This window comes from Perognathus longimembris, chromosome 10, assembly GCF_023159225.1.
Source record: "Perognathus longimembris pacificus isolate PPM17 chromosome 10, ASM2315922v1, whole genome shotgun sequence".
Taxonomy (NCBI): Eukaryota; Metazoa; Chordata; class Mammalia; order Rodentia; family Heteromyidae; genus Perognathus; species Perognathus longimembris.
Window position 1 is genome coordinate 49,282,069 of NC_063170.1, and position 17,519 is coordinate 49,299,587.

At 36.8% G+C, this 17,519-nt stretch overlaps 1 protein-coding gene across 1 annotated transcript; it reads right to left on the minus strand.

Annotated features, from left to right (window-relative positions):
• Window positions 1-2,131: 2,131 nt before the first annotated feature.
• LOC125358033 (diablo IAP-binding mitochondrial protein-like) lies at window positions 2,132-3,180 on the minus strand. The gene has a single exon (XM_048354874.1). It carries the CDS (start codon window positions 3,174-3,176, stop codon window positions 2,730-2,732), a length of 447 nt encoding a protein of 148 aa, XP_048210831.1. The 5' UTR covers window positions 3,177-3,180; the 3' UTR covers window positions 2,132-2,729.
• Window positions 3,181-17,519: the final 14,339 nt, after the last annotated feature.

Here is a 17,519-nt window from a genome sequence, read left to right on the forward strand (position 1 = left end):
GCCAAGTTGTAGTTTTTATAAAACAACCTTTTGCATTAATTTTTTTAATTTGCTAAATTACTGTCTCAAGCGGTGGTGCCAATATACCCTGTCTCTGCTCCTCCACATTCTTACCAATAAACACTGTGTAGTTTTTCAGATTATATCTCTTATTATAAATGAGTTTGAACACCTTATCTGTGCTTAAGAGCCATTTGTGTTTCATTTTCCTTCTGTTTTTCTTTTTGGATGGTTCTGTCTAGGGTTTGAACTCGGGGCCTCTCACTTGTTAGGCTTGCTCACACCTAGCTGGTATTCCCTCACTTGAGCCACACTCCAGCCCTGTGTTTTGCTGGTTATTTTGGAGATGAGGTCTCACAGACCTCTTTCTGCCCAGGCTGGATTCAATCAACTGGATCTCAGCTTTCTGATTAACTAGGATTTCAGGTGTTGGGCCATAGTCAACTGGCTTCATTTCTTTTTACTTGATCTGTCTGACCATATTCTTTGCTCATTTTCTATTGTTTACTAGTGTTATTTGTTTTCCAGAGTTCTTCGTAGTTGCATATTTGTAGTAGAGTTTAAAGTTTTTCTTTTATCTTCTTGTTAAAATTGATTCCTCAGATGTATTGTCATTTCTGCCATGAAATAGCAATTATTTATATCTGAGTTATTTACTACATTGCAAAAGCCAGATTTGGGCAAGTTATTTATATTATCTATTTGTTTGTTTGTTTTAGAGACTGGATCTTATTATATAGTCCCAATTTCTCTGCAACTATGTAGCCCAGAGTGGCCTTGAATTCCTGGTCCTATCTTAGCACATTTATTGAACAGCTATTATATGCCCCAAACTGTTATAGGTGCTATGGCTGTATCAACAAATGACATAAATTCACCTACATTGGATGTTATATGAGCAGTTACAAATAAATTAAATGAAGTATAATAGACTGTATGAAAAGTTCAAATAGTATAATTCTTTAGAAAGACCAAGTCAAAGCTCAACAAGATAAGTACCAGGAAATGGGAACTTTCAGGAGGGGGTTCGGGAGCCAAGGGGAGAGGGGTAGACAAGTGGGGCAGGGGGAGGAAGGGGAAGAATTCAGTAAAGGATTAATTGTATATAACACAAAACTAAGAAAAATAAGGGAATGGGTGAGTCAAATGGGGATAAAAATTTTGAAGCGCTGACAAAAGTGAAGCTGCATTGTATACATAAAGTGCATTTTTAAATGACAGAAAAGTTAATGCATACTCTACAAAATGAAGAAAAGTGAAGGAAGGGGTGGATTGGGAGGGGTGGGTTAATTTTGAAAGGGGTGACACTGATCAGGAGGCCCTGTATTCATAAACTGCTTTGTTGAATGGCAACTTCTTTGTACAACTACTTAAAGCTAATAAAATTTTTTTTAAAGCCAATTGTGATTTCATTTGAAAATGACACCTACTACTTGACCTAGGACTGAAGTTTATAAAAATCATTGTTACTACATAATTATTCTGTATATTGTTTGTTGACTAGGACTTAACGTTAAGGATGAGAGCTTTAAAACATTTAAATTCATGTTATCATTAGTTTTCTCAGTGTTCAACAAGGTATACACTGGCCACATGTACCTTGGAATATTTGAGATGTGAGTAGTCTGAACTGAGATGTTTTGTGAGTATAAAACACACCAGATTTCAAAGATTTACTATTAGGAAAACAGTAGACTGCATCTCTGAAATAAATTTACATTGGTTATATGCTAAAATAATATTTTGGATATATTCAGTTACATGAAACATTAATAACATTTTGACCCTCTATGTTTTCACTTGTATTTATGTGGCCATAAGAAAAAGTAAAAATGATACATCTAGCTTATATTTTATTTCTATTGGATAGTCATCTTCTAGATCCTCCTTTTAAGCAGAGCGGGAGCTTCTCATATTCAAATTTTTTATTTGATAAGAAAACAGTTAAGAAAGTTTTTTTTTTTCTTATTTATTGTCAAAGTGATGTACAGAGAGGTTAGTTTCATACATTAGGCCTTGGGTACATTTCTTGTACTGTTTGTTACCTCCTCTCTCATTTCCCCCTCCCTCCTCCCTCTTTCCCTCTCCCCCCATGAGTTGTTCAGTTGGTTTACACCAATTTTTTTTTTTTTAAGAGTTAAGTCCTGTTGAAAGCACCAGGTGACATTGCATTCCTTCCTTAATAGCAGACTCAATGCCTCGACCTGAGCTATCTCACAGGGCCAAGGGGCTAGATTAAAGAAGGTATTACATAAACACTTAAAGAGAAAGCTTAAAAACTAGATAGGCTCCCCCTTCCCCAACTCTCATCCCTATGGAGGGAGCAAATACTAAATCATATTTGAAAATCTGAACAAGATTAAAAACTGAGGTTAAACAGCTATTGAACTTGAGGGTGTGACAGAAAGGACCCCCTCTCTGGCCCAGGTTGATGAAATGCTTGAGGTGTGAGGTAAGATCAGCCAGAGAGAGCAGCTGTGCTGTGGGATGTTTTTGGGGTGTGTGTGAAATGTTAAACAGGGTACAGTGCCCCAGGGCTAAGAACGAGGTCCAGGAAAAGCAGAGACTACAGGGAAGGGCCAGGCACTGAGCTCACAAAGGTTTCTGGCTTGACCGGCCAGTGCAGGATCAGTGGTGTCTTCTCTGTGTAGAGTTGTGCCGGTGCTGAGCACGTGGCATCCACCCCTGCTTTCCCCACGGGGTGGGTAGATGGCGGCTGGCTCAGGCCCTCAGTCTTCCCGCAGGTAGACCTCCTGCTTCTGGTTGGCCCTCTCGTCCCCTACCTCCTGTGTCTTCTGATGCAGCTCTTGTGTCTGCACTTCTGCCAGTTTGGTTTCTGCTTTTGGGGAGAGCTGGCGCACCTCCTGCACCTGTGACTTCACCAGCTGGTTGTGATTCCTAGCAGTTACAGAGGCCTGGTCTGCTCCAGTTTGGTATGCGGCTTCTGCTGCCATCTCTGAGAGACCAACTGCAGTCATCCAGGTGGTTTCTAGCTTTAAGTATTCCTGTTGTTTTGAAGTCATCTCAACTCTGGCACCTATGATCACCTGCCATACTTCATCTTCCTCCAATTCCGCGAAGCAGCGTCTCTTGGAGTTAACCACCACAGGAACACACTGTCTGTACCTGAGCAAGGTGGTTACGCTCCGTGACAACCAACTCCTCAGAGCCGCCATCCCGCGGACGTCCCAAATGGTTTTGCAAGTATTACTTTTGTAGTCATTTGTCTTTTTATTGTCTCTTAGTTTTAATACACCCTTTCACTTCCCTAGTTCTAATACCAGTATATATAGTATCCAGTGTACTCAGATGTGATACAGTGATAGTGCAGATACAACCACAGGAAGGGATACAGAATATCAACAATAGAAGCTATGGTTTCACATGGCATGTTGAAAGTGATTACAACAGTGATGTAACAGTTGTTTCCAGTTGTTTCCATAACATGGATTTCATTTCACTTAGCATCATCTTATGCATTCATAGGGGCATAGTTATTAGGCTCTTGTGATCCTCTGCTGTGACTAGCCTAAACCTGTACTAATTATTCCCTATGAGGGAGACCATAGAGTCCATGTTTCTTTGGGTCTGGCTCACTTCACTTAGTATAATTTTTTCCAAGTCCTTCCATTTCCTTACAAATGGGGCAATGTCATTCTTTCTGATTGAGGCACAAAATTCCATTGTGTATATGTACCACATTTTCCTGATCCATTCGTCTACTGAGGGCCATCTGGGTTGGTTCCATATTTTAGCTATGACAAATTGTGCTGTGATGAACACTATTGTGCTGGTGGCTTTAGTGTGTTCTTGTTTGTGGTCTTTTGGGTAGATGCCCAAGAGTGGGGCTGCTGGGTCATAGGCGAGCTCTATATTTAGCCTTCTGAGGAATCTCCATACCGTTTTCCGTTTTCTGGAGTGGCTGAACCAGTTTACATTCCCACCAACAATGAAGTAGGGTTCCCTTTTGGCCACATCCCCTCCAACAATTGTTATTGTTAGTTTTCTTGATATAGGACATTCTTACTGGGGTGAGGTGGAATCTCAATGCTGTTTTGATTTACATTTCTTTTATGGCCAGTGATGTAGAGCACTTTTTCATATGTCTCTTGGCCATTCTCATTTCCTCATCAGAGAAGTCTCTTTTTAAGTTTTTATCCCACTTGCACTTGTTGAGGGGGCTGTTGGTCCTTTGCGATTTGTTTTGGAGGAATTTAATATTTTTAGTTCTGCATATATTTTAGATATGAGGCCTTTGTCCGTTGAATGGCCTGTGAAGATCTTCTCCCAATCTGTGGGCTTTCTGTTTATCATGCGAGCTATGTCCTTTGCCGTGCAGAAGCTCTGCAGTTTGATGCAGTCCCATTTGTCCATCCTTCCCTTGATTTGTAGCATTTCTGGGTCTTTGTTAAGGAAGTTTCATCCTGTGCCAAGGAGCCCATGTGTTTCTCCTACTCCTTCTTTTAGTGTTTTTAGGGTGTCTGTTTTAATTTTGAGGTCTTTGATCCATGTGGAATTGGTTTTAGTGCAGGGTGATATATAAGGATCTAGTTTTAGTTTGTTGCAGGTGTTGAGCCAGTTTTGCCAGCACCATTTGTTAAAGAGGCTATCTTTCTTCCATCCTATTTTTTTTAGCTCCTTTATCAAAGATTAAGTAGGCATAGTTCTGTGGGTTCATTTCTGGGTCTTCAATTCTGTTCCATTGGTCTTCAGGCCTGTTCCTGTGCCAATACCAACCTGTTTTTATTACTATAGCTTTATAATACAGCTTGAAGTTGGGTATTGTAATTCCTTCAGCACTGCTTTTTCTGCTTAGGATTGTTTTTGCTATTCTAGGTAAAGACCTAGTTCCATGTGAATTTCTGGATTGCTTCCTGTATTTCATTACACAATGGTGTTGAGATGTTAATGGGTATTGCATTGAATTTGTAGATCGCCTTTGGCAATATTGCCATTTTGACTATATTAATCCTCCTAATCCAGGAGCATGGGAAGTTTTTCCATTTCCTTAGTTCTGCCTTAATTTCACTTTTCATGTTTTTAAAGTTCTCATCATAGAGATCTTTCACTTCTTTGGTTAAGGTTATTCCTAGGTATTTTAATGTCTTTTGAGGCTATTGCAAAAGGAGTTGCTTTCCTGATTTTGGCCTCGGTCTTTGGGTCATTATCATATAGAAAGGCCGTTGATTTTTGAGGGGTTATTTTATTTCCTGCTACTTTACCAAAGTTTTGGATCAGCTCTAGTAGCTTGGGAGTAGAGTCTATGGGGTTCTTTAGGTATAGGAGCATGTTACCTGGGAAGAGAGAAAGTTTAACTTCATCTTTTCCTATTTGGATCCCCTTTATGTTTTCTTCTTGCCTAATTGCTCTGGCTAGGAATTCTAGTACTATGTTGAAGAGGAGGGGAGAGAGCGGACATCCCTGTCTTGCTCCTGATTTTTAAGGGAATGGCTTTAGCTTTTCACTGTTCAGAATTATGCTTGCTATTGGTTTGTCAAGGAAAGTTTTTAAAAGTTTATTTTTGATTTCACAGAGTTCTTAGTACATGAATTAGAAATATGAATTGCTCTGAGGATAGGAATTTGTTTGGAATGGGGTATTGTGTTTCTCAAATCTGTTTCACTAGTAGGCTATTTAAAACCCTTAGTTCTTCTTGTTACTCCCCATCAAAGTGGAAATGCAGAACCCTGAGCTCACCTTTAACCCTGACTTAAAGGCAATGAGGGCAGTGTAGGCTTTCAATTCATGAGATCATTTTCTGGATTTTTCATTGCCTTTCAAAATAAAATCAATACAGATGTTTTAAAACATGAGTCTATTATATGAATAGAATTCAATAAATCTTGAAATGTTTGGATGTTAAAATAAGAAAAATGGAGATAAAGTTGGATTTGCTAAAATGATTCATTTTTCAAAGTATAGTTTTAAGTGCGATTTTTTTTTCATTTGGGTGATAATACAGAGTGAAATCCAGTGATGAATGGTGACTCATCATTAGTTGATAAGTCATATTTTTGTCAGAAGAATACACCACTTAAAAGCCCCACATACTGGGAAATGATGAATTCCAGGAAGCAATTGAACTGGGAGTCATTCCAGACCTAAGTGTTACCATTTATATGTTCAGAAGTCCTTGTTAAAAAGGCAACCTGCAGACATGTAGGTGTAAGCCACAGAGTCATAAGCCTCTAATGAGATTTCTCTTATTCACCTATTCCAGTGTCTCTCCCCCAAAGACATCAGTCTCACACTTTCAAATAAACAGAATTAAAGACCTGGCTTTTAGTAACTCAGAATGGTCCTCAGACCTTCATCCAAACATTTCCCCCAGTGTTAAACCCATTAGCTATCCATGGGACACACTAGTGTTGACTTTGTGCTATAGTCTGCACAGACTTTTTGTTAACTCAGCTCCTAGCAGAAACTAGAGTAGCATCCTAATTATTCATCCTAATGATTCACCTGTAGTAGCCACTCTGTAGTGAGATAAATCCAGTTGCGATGTTAAATGTCCCATTTTGATCTCACCTAGGTTATCTAAATCTTGTAATAGAAATAGGTAAAAGCAATATATATATACACACATATATATGTATATATATGTATATATATATATGTTTTGTGTGTGTGTGTGTGTGTGTGTGTGTGTGTGTGTGTCCTGAGGCTTTCACTCAAGGCCTGGGTGCTGTCCCTGAGCTTTTTTTGCTCAAGACGAGCATTCTATCACTTGAACCACAGCTCTGTTTCTAGCCATGTTCCTGGTTAATTGAAGATCAAAGTCTCACAGACTTTCCTGCTCTGGCTGGTTTTGAAGTGCAGTCCTTAGATCTCAGCCTCCTGAATAGCTAGGGTTACAGGCATAAGCCAAGTTCTCTTTACTAAGAGTTGAGTCAAGCTGATACATTTGTTTTGGATATGACAGAGCTGATCTAAGGGTTGGGCTTACATAATGGGCAATGTATTCAAAGTGAATTGAATGAACATAGCAGTGAGCAAAACTCACCATTCAACCAGACTATATTTGGAGAGCCCAGTAATCGTTTCCAGGCATACCAGTGTTATTATAAATCAGAAAAACCACCATGCATCTAACAAAGAAAATATATCAAATTCAGCGCATAGAAAGTGAATTATTTGCACTTTTTCCATTTGATGATCATTCAGCAGACCAAAATGAAGCTTTACTTCATGTGAGTGTGTGTGTGTGTGTATGTGTGTGTGTGTGTATGTGTGTATGTGTGAAGGTACTGTGGATACACTGATATGGATTTATTAACACTGAGGACATAATTGAGACTTCACTCTAAAATTGGGGAGTATTGGCTTGCTGTGAAGACCATCATTTCATTATATTTATGTGTGTTTGTGTTTGTGTATGTGTACACATATACATTTAATGCAAACTGTTAACACTTAACCTAATTAAATTGTTACAAATCTAATCCAAGATGACATGTTTTATTTTTATAAGGAAAGCCATTTTTGAGTGCATTTCTACAAAACGATACGTTGCACTGCAGAAAATTTAAAATTGCAAATAGACAAGTTAAGGGAAAAAACCGGATTATAATAGCTGCACAAAGAGATAGTATCATTAACATGTTGCTCTTTTTCCAGACTTTTCCCTTAGCATTAGCAAATCCATAAATGCTAGATATATAGATAATGTATTTATAAATATAAGTATTTTAAATGTATGTTTATAAGTATAAATACATTTAATTATAATATAACAATTAAAATATATTTATACCCTTAAACTGAATTTATAATGTAATTGTTTATTAGCTTTTTTGTTAACATAGATTTAAATTATAAAATTACTACATGTACACTTTTGTATAGCACATGTAAACCATATTTTATTAAATCAATTCACTATTGTTGGATGGTTATTAGCTCTTATAGACAACACTTATTATTTTATTTTCTGTTTCTTTTCACTTCCCTTCTAATGAGCCTCTCTATTACTTACTGCTAAGAGGTCATTTGTGATTAAGGATGTAAACATTTTGTCATGCACTGCCATTGAAAAAATGTTTTCTTTTTACTCAAAGATTTTATTTTTTGGTTGTTCAGAAACCACATATTAAATATAGCCATTTTTGTTTTATTTTAAAAATGAACTATTATGTAAAACGTATCTGTCTTCTGTTTGTCCCTTGTGTCAATTTAATACTCTGGGTTAGGCAGGGACCTGGATGAGGGAGAGAGGAGGAATTTTTTGTTTCCCCCTTAACACTCAAAAGAGGGATGAAGTTCTGACACATGCCACAACCTGAGTGAACTCTAAGACATTGTGCAATGTGAAATTATCCAGAAAAAAAAGACAAATGCAATTTGATTGTCTTTATATGAGATACTTGGAGTATCTAATTCAGGGGAACAAAATGTAACAGTTATCAGAGACTGAGGGGAGGGACTATCAGGAGCTGCTGTTGGTGGATTCGGAGTTTCAGCATGATGAGAAAAGTTCTAAGATGGACAGTAATCATAACTGCATAACAATGTGAATGTACACAATAATAGTGAATTATCTATTTAAAAATGGATACAATGGTAAATTTTATGCTACATATGTTGTTACAAAAAGTGATGAGTTTTCAGGTTTCTAAATTCTATATTAGTCTTACATTTTTTGTGCTCTATATAAATTGGATTATACTGTACAGTTTCTTCTGTGACTGCCTTTTCTTTTTTTTTATTTATTTGTTGTCAAAGTGATATACAGAGGGGTTACAGTTTCATACATAAAGCAGTGAGTACATTTCTCATCAAACTTGTTACCTCCTCCCTCATTTTTCTCCCCCCTCCCGCCCTCCCCGGGTTCTTTTCCCCCAGTTCTACAGTTGGTTTACAGCATATTGTCTTTTTTTAAATTTTTTTCTTTATTGTCTAAGTGTGGTACAGAGGGGTTACAGATTCATATGAAAGACAGTGAGTACATTTCTTGATCTATTTGTTACCTCTTCCCTCATTTTCCCCCTCCCCCTTCCCTCTTTCCCTCTCTTCCAAAGAGTTGTGCAGTTGGTTAACACCAAATGGTTTTGTAAGTGTTGCTTTTTGAAAGGTTTGTCTTTTTGTTCTTTGTCCCTCAATTTTGGTATTTCCTCTTCCTTCCCCAGTTGTAATACCCGTATAAACAGTATCCAGGGTACTCAGATGAGATACAGTGGTAGCAGGGTACAACCACAGGAAGGGAATACAAGAGAAACAAAACTAAACAAACCAATCAAACAAACAAACAGACAAGGAAAAAGAGAAAAAAAAGTACAAGTTCACATGGCATGTTGATAATAATTACAACAGTGGTATAACTCTCATTTCTGTAATGTGGAGTTCATTTTATTTGGCATCATAGCTATTGGGGTATTTTGATCTTCTACCATGACTAGCCTGATCATGTACTCACCATTCTCTATGAGAGACACCATAGGGTTTATGCAGCATATTGTCTTGTAAGTATTGATGTGTTGGTTTGCCTTTTACCCTTTATCCCTCCCTTTTGATGTTCCTCTTCCCTCCCCTAGTTCCAATAAATGTATATACAATATCCAGGGTACCAAACTCAGTTACAGTCACATCAGGGGTAAAACTACGGGGAAGAAAACAAACAAAAAAAACTAGCATAATTTCACATGGCATGTTGAAAATAACAACAATGACAAACCACTTATTCCCATAACTTGGAGTTCATTTCTCTTAGCATCATGTTATGTGTTCATATGTACATAGCTAGTAAGCTATTGTGATCTTCTGCTAGGACTATCCTAGACATGTACTGATTATTACAAATGAGGGAAACCATAGAGTCTATGTTTCTTTTGGTCTGGCTTACTTCACTTAGTATGCTTTTTTCCAAGTCTTTGCATTTCCTTACAAATGGGGCAATATTGTTCTTTCTGATGGAAGCATAGAATTCCATTGTGTATAGGTACACAATGATCCACTTGATCCACTCACCTACTGAGGGACATCTGTGTTGGTTCCATATTTTAGTGATGGTAAATTGTGCTGTGATGAACATAGTTGTGCTGGTAGCTTTAGTGTGGTCTTGCTTGTAATCCTTTGGGTACATACCCAAATGTGGGGTTGCTGGGTCATAGAGAAGCTCCTTGTTTAGCCTTTTGAGGAACCTTCTCACTGTTTTCCAGAGTGGTTGAACAAGTTTACACTCCTACCAACAGTGTAGTAATGTTCCCTTTTGTCCACATCTCTGCTAGTATCTGTTGTTATTAGTTTTCTTGATAATGGCCATTTTTACTTGGGTGAGGTGGAATATCAATGTTGTTTTGATTTGCCATCCTTTTATGACCAGTGATGTTGAGCACTTCTTCATGTGCCTTTTCTTTAACCTCAACATAGCATTTGTGAAATGTGGCCATGTTGCTGTGTGTGATAGTAGTAGCTTGTTTAAACTATTTCCCACATGCATAAACAATAGTTTCCTGTGGATGGATATTGATCCTATTTATTTATTTATGCATTTATTTACTTGAAATTTTCAGCAAGGCTGCCATGAATACTCTTGTATATTTATATTTATATTTCAATATTGTTTAGCACATGAACATATTTCAGTGGGTACCATTAAATAGGTGTGAGAGGAACTGCTACTAAATTGAGTTTGCCTCTGTGGGTGTATCTACTGCAGGGCTGGAGGATTCTGTTCATCCTCACCAAGCCAGAGCCCACTTCATTTGTTTAGCTATGGCAGGGGTTTGCTGTGCTATATCATCATTGTTTTAATGCAATTTAGACTTTCCTGATGATTAATGGTGTGTAATATCCATTCATAAGTGTATTAGCTATTTGTATATTGTTTGTAATGTAACATTTACCTATTCTTCAATTGGATTGCCTTTTACATTTACTTACTGATTTATATGAGTGTTTTTGTTTTTTTGTATTTTGGAAATTTTATGAGATATACATCTTCTGGAAACATTCCTAATCAGTAGCTTGCTTTTTTTTAAAATCTGTCTTAATGGTTTCTCTTGACAAAGAAAAAAATTTAACTGTATTTCATAGAAATTTGGAATTTCCTTCCTCTTGCTAGTGCTTTCATTTTGTAAGGCATGTGTGCTCAGCTCTCAGACCTGAAGTCATTCTTCTAAGTTATCTCTTTTGTCTTTCATCTTTTGCATTTAGCTCTACATACTATTTGGAATTGAATTTTGTGTATGGTATGAATTTGATGAGATAGGAGAAAGATTGTGAAATTTATTTTTTTAGCCCACTAAAATGTTAACTTTTGTTGTACCACAGAAGTCTAGTATGATTTGTTACATTGGCTAATTTATCGACATTTGCAACAGGAACACTCTATCTTTAAACCTATTCAGATATCCGATGAGATGATTATATAATTTTCTGCATGATTTTTCTGCCTTTTCTCTGTTGAAGGCACATTTTTAAAAAATTTATAAAATTGTTATTGTAATGGTAATGTACAGAGGGATTACAGTTACATAAGTCAGGTAATGAGTACATTTCTTTTGGAGCAGTGTTACCTCTTTCTTTATTTTCTCCCAGTTTTCCCCTCTCAACCTCCCTCCCTGACAAGTTGTATAGTTCATTTTCAACATAGTATCTAGTGATTATCACTGTTGTATTTGTTCCCCCTTTGTCCCACCTTTTCTGTGCTCTTCCTTACTCTCCCCAAAACAGATAAAACCAAAAAAGTGACAAAGGAGAAAATGAAAACAAAATCTTCGTTTTCTATTGTTCAATTTATTTAACATATATGGAGCTACTACAGCATTTTATTTCTTATGTCAGTTTTACAACTCTTCATTGGGAAATTAGTATGAAATTATAAATAATAAGAAATAAATAACATGAAATTATATTTCATATAATTTTTCAAATTTATTTGCATAAATTTGGTCAGAAGAGCTTTCCTATCTCTGTAATGTTCCTAGAGTTTTAATTATTCTTCCATTTTTATTCTTGATATTGGAGATTTATTGTTTGCCTATTTTTGCTTGATCAGTTTTTCCCAGACATTACCCATTGTATTTTCCATTTCTTTAGGGATCAACTTCTAGTTTTATTAATTTTCTCCATGTTATTTTTTGTATATTGTTGATTTCTGTGTCTATTTTTTCTATTTGTTTTGTTATCCTATTTTCTTTGGGTTTACTTTTTTTTAAGCAGCTTCATTTTAAAAAAGTTTTTTTAGTAATATCTTATCTGGTTTTATAGGAAAAATTAAGTGAAGGTAAGGTTGATTAAATTTGAGACTGTAAATCTTCTGGATTTTAAAACATATGCTCAGTGATAAACAAATTAAGAAGTTTAAGCTGGGCATAGTGATGCATGCCTGTAATCCCAGCATTGAGGAAGCTGGGGCAGGAGGATCATAAATTCCATGCTAGATGCAATTTAGTTTCTTTTTTGTTCTTGTATTTATCCTAAAACAGAAAAAAATTAAGTGAATATTTTAAATTACTACACATTATATCTCTTGATATTGTTTTTATCCCATTCTGTCTGTCATCTTTTGGAATTACAGTTCTATATTTCAGACCCTTCTCTATGTGCTATGTGGCTATTTTTCATGTTTTTCTCTTCTCTTTTTTAGAAAGATATTTTGTTTGGATTTATCTTCCATTTAATTGATTTTATTTTTGGTGTGATTAGTTTCCCTTTTAATCCATTTATCGAATCTTTAATTCCTCTTATTGAATTAAAAAAATTCTATAATTTCATCTTGTTTCTTCCTCATGGTTTTCATGTCAGAATCTATTTTGAAACATTTTTTATTGTCAAGGTGATGTACAGAGAGAGGGCTTACAGTTACATGCATAAAGTAGTGAGTACATTTTTTGTCAAACTTATCTCCTCCCTAATTTTTCTCCCACCTTCCCTCCTCCTCAGAATCTATCTTGCCATTAAATTTCTTAAATAAAATAACTAATTGCCTCAGAATACCAACATTAAAAACTGTAACTTCTATGTATTTGTTTCTACAAGTTGGAGTCAGTCAGTTTATATGGAAATTATAGAGAGCTACTTGACTCTGAAATATATTTTATTTCAAAGCTGATTTCTAGTTGTTTCATGAAGACAGACAGCATAGGAGCAGGTTGCTTTCATTCATAGACTGAGTGGATTAAAAGCTAGGCTTCTGTTTCTATGAGGGTTGTTCTCCTAAATTATGGCATTTGAAGGACATCAACTCCAAATCCAAGGTCATTACTTGGAGTCCCTCTTCTGGATGGATTCCAACCCTCAGCCCCCATCTTCCACCTCAGCCTTGTAAGGCAGGGGTTCACCTCTATAGACTTCTAGCTTAGTCTTTCCCACAGCTCAGCTCTTCCTTGAAAATTGGCAAATGTCTGAAAGGGAAAAGCAACCAAGGCCAACTATTACTCAGATTTCATACGTACCTCTAAATTTTTGGCCATTCCCAACCTCACTATCTTGGTAGCTCTCTGATGTCTTCAAACAGATGTTGATTTGATTTACTTTTCTAGCCTTTCTTGAGGCTTATGGTAGTAAGGTTCATTTCAAGTAAGCTAGCCTGCCATTTTTAGGAAGTAAAAAGTCCATGAAAGTAAAGTACTAATTGGACATTGTATATTTTGCTTAGAAGGAGTATTGTTTTCTATTTATGAATATTTAAATTCCTTTAGTACCAAGAAATGTGCTACAATTTGTTTGGATTTTTGTGTGCCAGTCCTGGGGCTTGAACTCAGGGACTAGGCACTGTCCTTGAGCTTTTTTGAGAGCCCTCTATCACTTGAACCACAGCTCCACTTCCACTCTTTTTGGTGATTAATAAGGCTCTCATAGACTTTCCTGCTCAGGCTGTCTTTGAATCACAATCCTCAGATCTCAGCCTTCTGAGTAGCTAGGATTGTAGGCGAGAGTCATCAGTGCCTGGCTGGGTTCAAAATTTGTAAGGATCCAATGCGTAGGTCAGCACAATGCCACGGATTTTATGTGCATCAATTCATTCTGTCCTTACAGACGCCCTCCAGAGTGAGACATTTGATCACCTTAATTTTAAGATAAGGAAGCTGCATCAGAGAGAGATTCATTAACATGCTTGAGTCACACACACTATTTATAAGTGACAATTCAAGTACTTGATGAAACCTGTGTGGTATAATGAAATGAATGGAGGAGTTTGGAGGCAGCCAGTCCAGGTTTACTATTCTATTATTGTCATTGATTGTGTGACTTAGAGCAAGGCCTTCTTGGAGCCACCATATCCTTGTTTCATAATAAGTAAACTCTAGTATTAATGTGGTGAAAAGAAATTCAAATAATGCATGAGAACGCACCTGGTAGGCAAGAGGTAAAAACTAAATGCTAAAGCCTTTTGCTACTCCCAGTACCACTCAAAAAGGACTTTATTATACACAAAGCGATTTCACTAATAGAATATATTTAACTCTTAGTTGAGTTCTGAGTGGTATTCTGGGCAGATCGAGAGGTGGAAAGGAAGTAACTTGGCTTGTGATTACAAAGATTGCATGTAAAAGAGATAAGCTTGGGCTGGGAATATGGCCTAGTGGCAAGAGTGCTTGCCCCGTATTCATGAAGCCCTGGGTTTGATTCCCCAGCACCACATATATAGAAAATGGTCAGAAGTGGCGCTGTGGCTCAAGTGGCAGAGTGCTAGCCTTGATTAAAAAGAAACCAGGGACAATGCTCCGGCCCTGAGTTCAAGCCCCAGGACTAGCAAAAAAAAGGAGAGATAAGCTTTGTTCATTTCAGTGTGCTTAGATTAACGCCAACTATATTTCCTATGATGGGAGTTTAAAAAAATTAAAATAATATTTTAAATGCACAAAAGTGCCATTTTGTTATATGCACAATCTGCTGTTCAAGGATCCCTGCAATGCAAAGTCAGAATAATTCTGGAAATGTAAATTATGTCCTCCTAATTTATCTGTTTCATAAATTTGGCCTTTTCTATTTCCTTAATTGTTTCTGATATTGACTTTTCCACCCTCAAAATGTCTTCCTGTTGATAAGATATTGTTATTTCATTTCTGGAATCTAATTAAAGTTGATAGTACTCGAAGGGACAGCAAATGTCAAAATCCACTAAGGTTAATTTTTTGATTGTCTTTTGGAAGTAAAGGAACATATAAAATCAATGAAATTGTGATAGCAGAATTAAATTATCCTGTGATTGTTTTGCTCAAATATATGATTCATTTAAACATTTTAATGCTTTTTTTTGTTCAAGAGATACATTTAAGCTATAGTAAATGTCCAGCACAGAGAGCTACTGTGATCAGACACATTAACTTGGCTGGCCTCCTTGCACAAGAGAGAGGTGATCTTCTTGTCAGATAACTATTCCAGAAAGTTCCTTGACTTTCATAAAAGCACATCAGCTCTGTCTTACTGCATTCAGTTGATGAGAAGATTTATCTTCCATGTTCCTGGCAGAAGACACACACTCAAATTTCTTTTGGCCTTGTTCTTACCAACTCAACTCTTTCACTATACTCATGTTTATAAATGCCCAAAGAATATTTGCCCTATTCATTTGTCATGTTCAAGAGCTCCCAGTGTTTTGTCTCAGACACAAGCAGATGAAAATATGCAAGGCACAACACACTTGGGTGACTGATGTTGCTCACTGTGTGCGGTGTTTAGCACAGCTATGAGGTATGTGTATTAGAATGTTGGCGGGAATTCCACCCCTTCCTCTGCCATTCCCTCAATGCATTGAAGATACCAGAGTAAAATCATTTTTATGCTAGGATGAAGCTGGTCCTGCAAGACTCCATTATGTTGGTCCTGATCACATCACTCTTACTGAATTGCTCTTTGCTGTTGATGATCCATAAGCCAACTTTGAGAAATGGTAAAGGAACATGACATTTACTATGTGGTCTAGGATTGTTCAGTTCTGTGCAAGCTGGTTGATGAACACAGCCATTATTAACAGTAGAACTATATGAAGTTACTTTAAAATACAATAGTCCATTAAATAGCCAGGAAGAATGGTACTAAATACTTACACATCACCTCTTTCTAATTGTTTGTCTATATTTTATGATACCTATTCTCTTGAGATTATTTATAGCTACATGTCAGTAAGAAGGAATATCATATAGGGTATGCTCCAAACACTTCTCTTTTTAACTCCAAGTTTATTTTTTTAATTATCTTTAAATAGTTGTACAATGGATTTGCTATTTAATAAAGCAGTTTTAAAATGCTATGCATCTTGATCAATGTCACCCCTTTCAACCTTTTCATCCCCCCTCTGACTCACCCTTTCTTTACCTTAATTTTGTAGCATATACTGCATTCTCCCCTCCTCCCCTCTTCCTTCGTCTACATCACTCCCCTTGGCCCCACACCCCCTCTCGCAGGAACCCATTTCCTGGGGCTCATTTTGTTAGGCTTTGACTTTATCTTCTTAAAGAATTAGACTATTTGGGATATGTCATATTGGAAGATTGGAATTGGCCATAGTTGGAATATTTATACCACAGCGTCTCAAATCAGCATCTTCTTCCCCTGGCTCTGGCCAGCTCAGCTTTCACTATTGAAAGGGGTGGTGACACTGCTAGCCAGGCCATCTGTGAGGAAGATTCCTCTTAGATCTCAAAAACATGTGGACCTTTGCTCTTTTTCAGGCACATGTCTGTTTTTGTACTTTTATTTTTATAACCCTATGCTTATTGCTAGCAGCTATATTGCTTCCCATCTTTGGTTGTTAAATACTAAAAGCCAATTTCCTTCACCTTTTCTGAAGGCAAAATAAACAAAACACCAAACGAACCAACAATCCAATACATAAAAATAAGTAAACCTCTTCCCACCTTACATGGCTTAGATTCAAATTGTTTTCTGCTATTGTTTAGCCTGCCTGCTGCCCTTCCTTCCTGCCTTCCTTCCTTCCTTCCTTCCTTCCTTCCTTCCTTCCTTCCTTCCTTCCTTCCTTCCTTCCTTCCTTCCTTCCTTCTTGTCGTCCCTTCCTCCCCTCCTTCTTTCTGCCTTCCTGTTCGTTCATCTTTCTTCCCTCTTATTTTTTCTTTCTCCATTTTGCTTCTTATATTTTTGTGTATGTGATTTTTTTCTAAACCCATTTAGAATGATGTGAGTGTATAAAAGTGTATTATTTTTCTATCAATGCATACTTTAAAAACCTGTGATATCAAACCTCAGGAATCCTTTTAACTCAAGACCCCACCCTTGTTTGCCTGTGTTCTACCACTTGAGACACACCTCCAATCTGGCTTTCTATAGGTTATTTTAGAAATGTAGTCTAATGGATTTTTCTGCTGGGCTGGCTTCAAACTTTGATCATCTGGATCTCAACCTCCTGAGTAGCTAGGATTCTCATCATGAGTCACTGGCCCTTGGTCACATATGTTCGTAATAGTAACTAATCATTAAAGATAGTATAAAATTTTAACAATATTTCTTAGGCTTCTTCCTGTTCTGATATAAAAAAAACTATAATTTACAACTGCAACTGCATTTATTACTCCCCCCCCCAAAAAAAATCATAGTGGAGAGAAAGTTCTCTTTATTAT

Excerpts from the sequence above, each read along its gene's own strand:
- LOC125358033 (XM_048354874.1), bottom strand. The coding sequence starts at position 3,176 with ATGGCGGCTCTGAGGAGTTGGTTGTCACGGAGCGTAACCACCTTGCTC.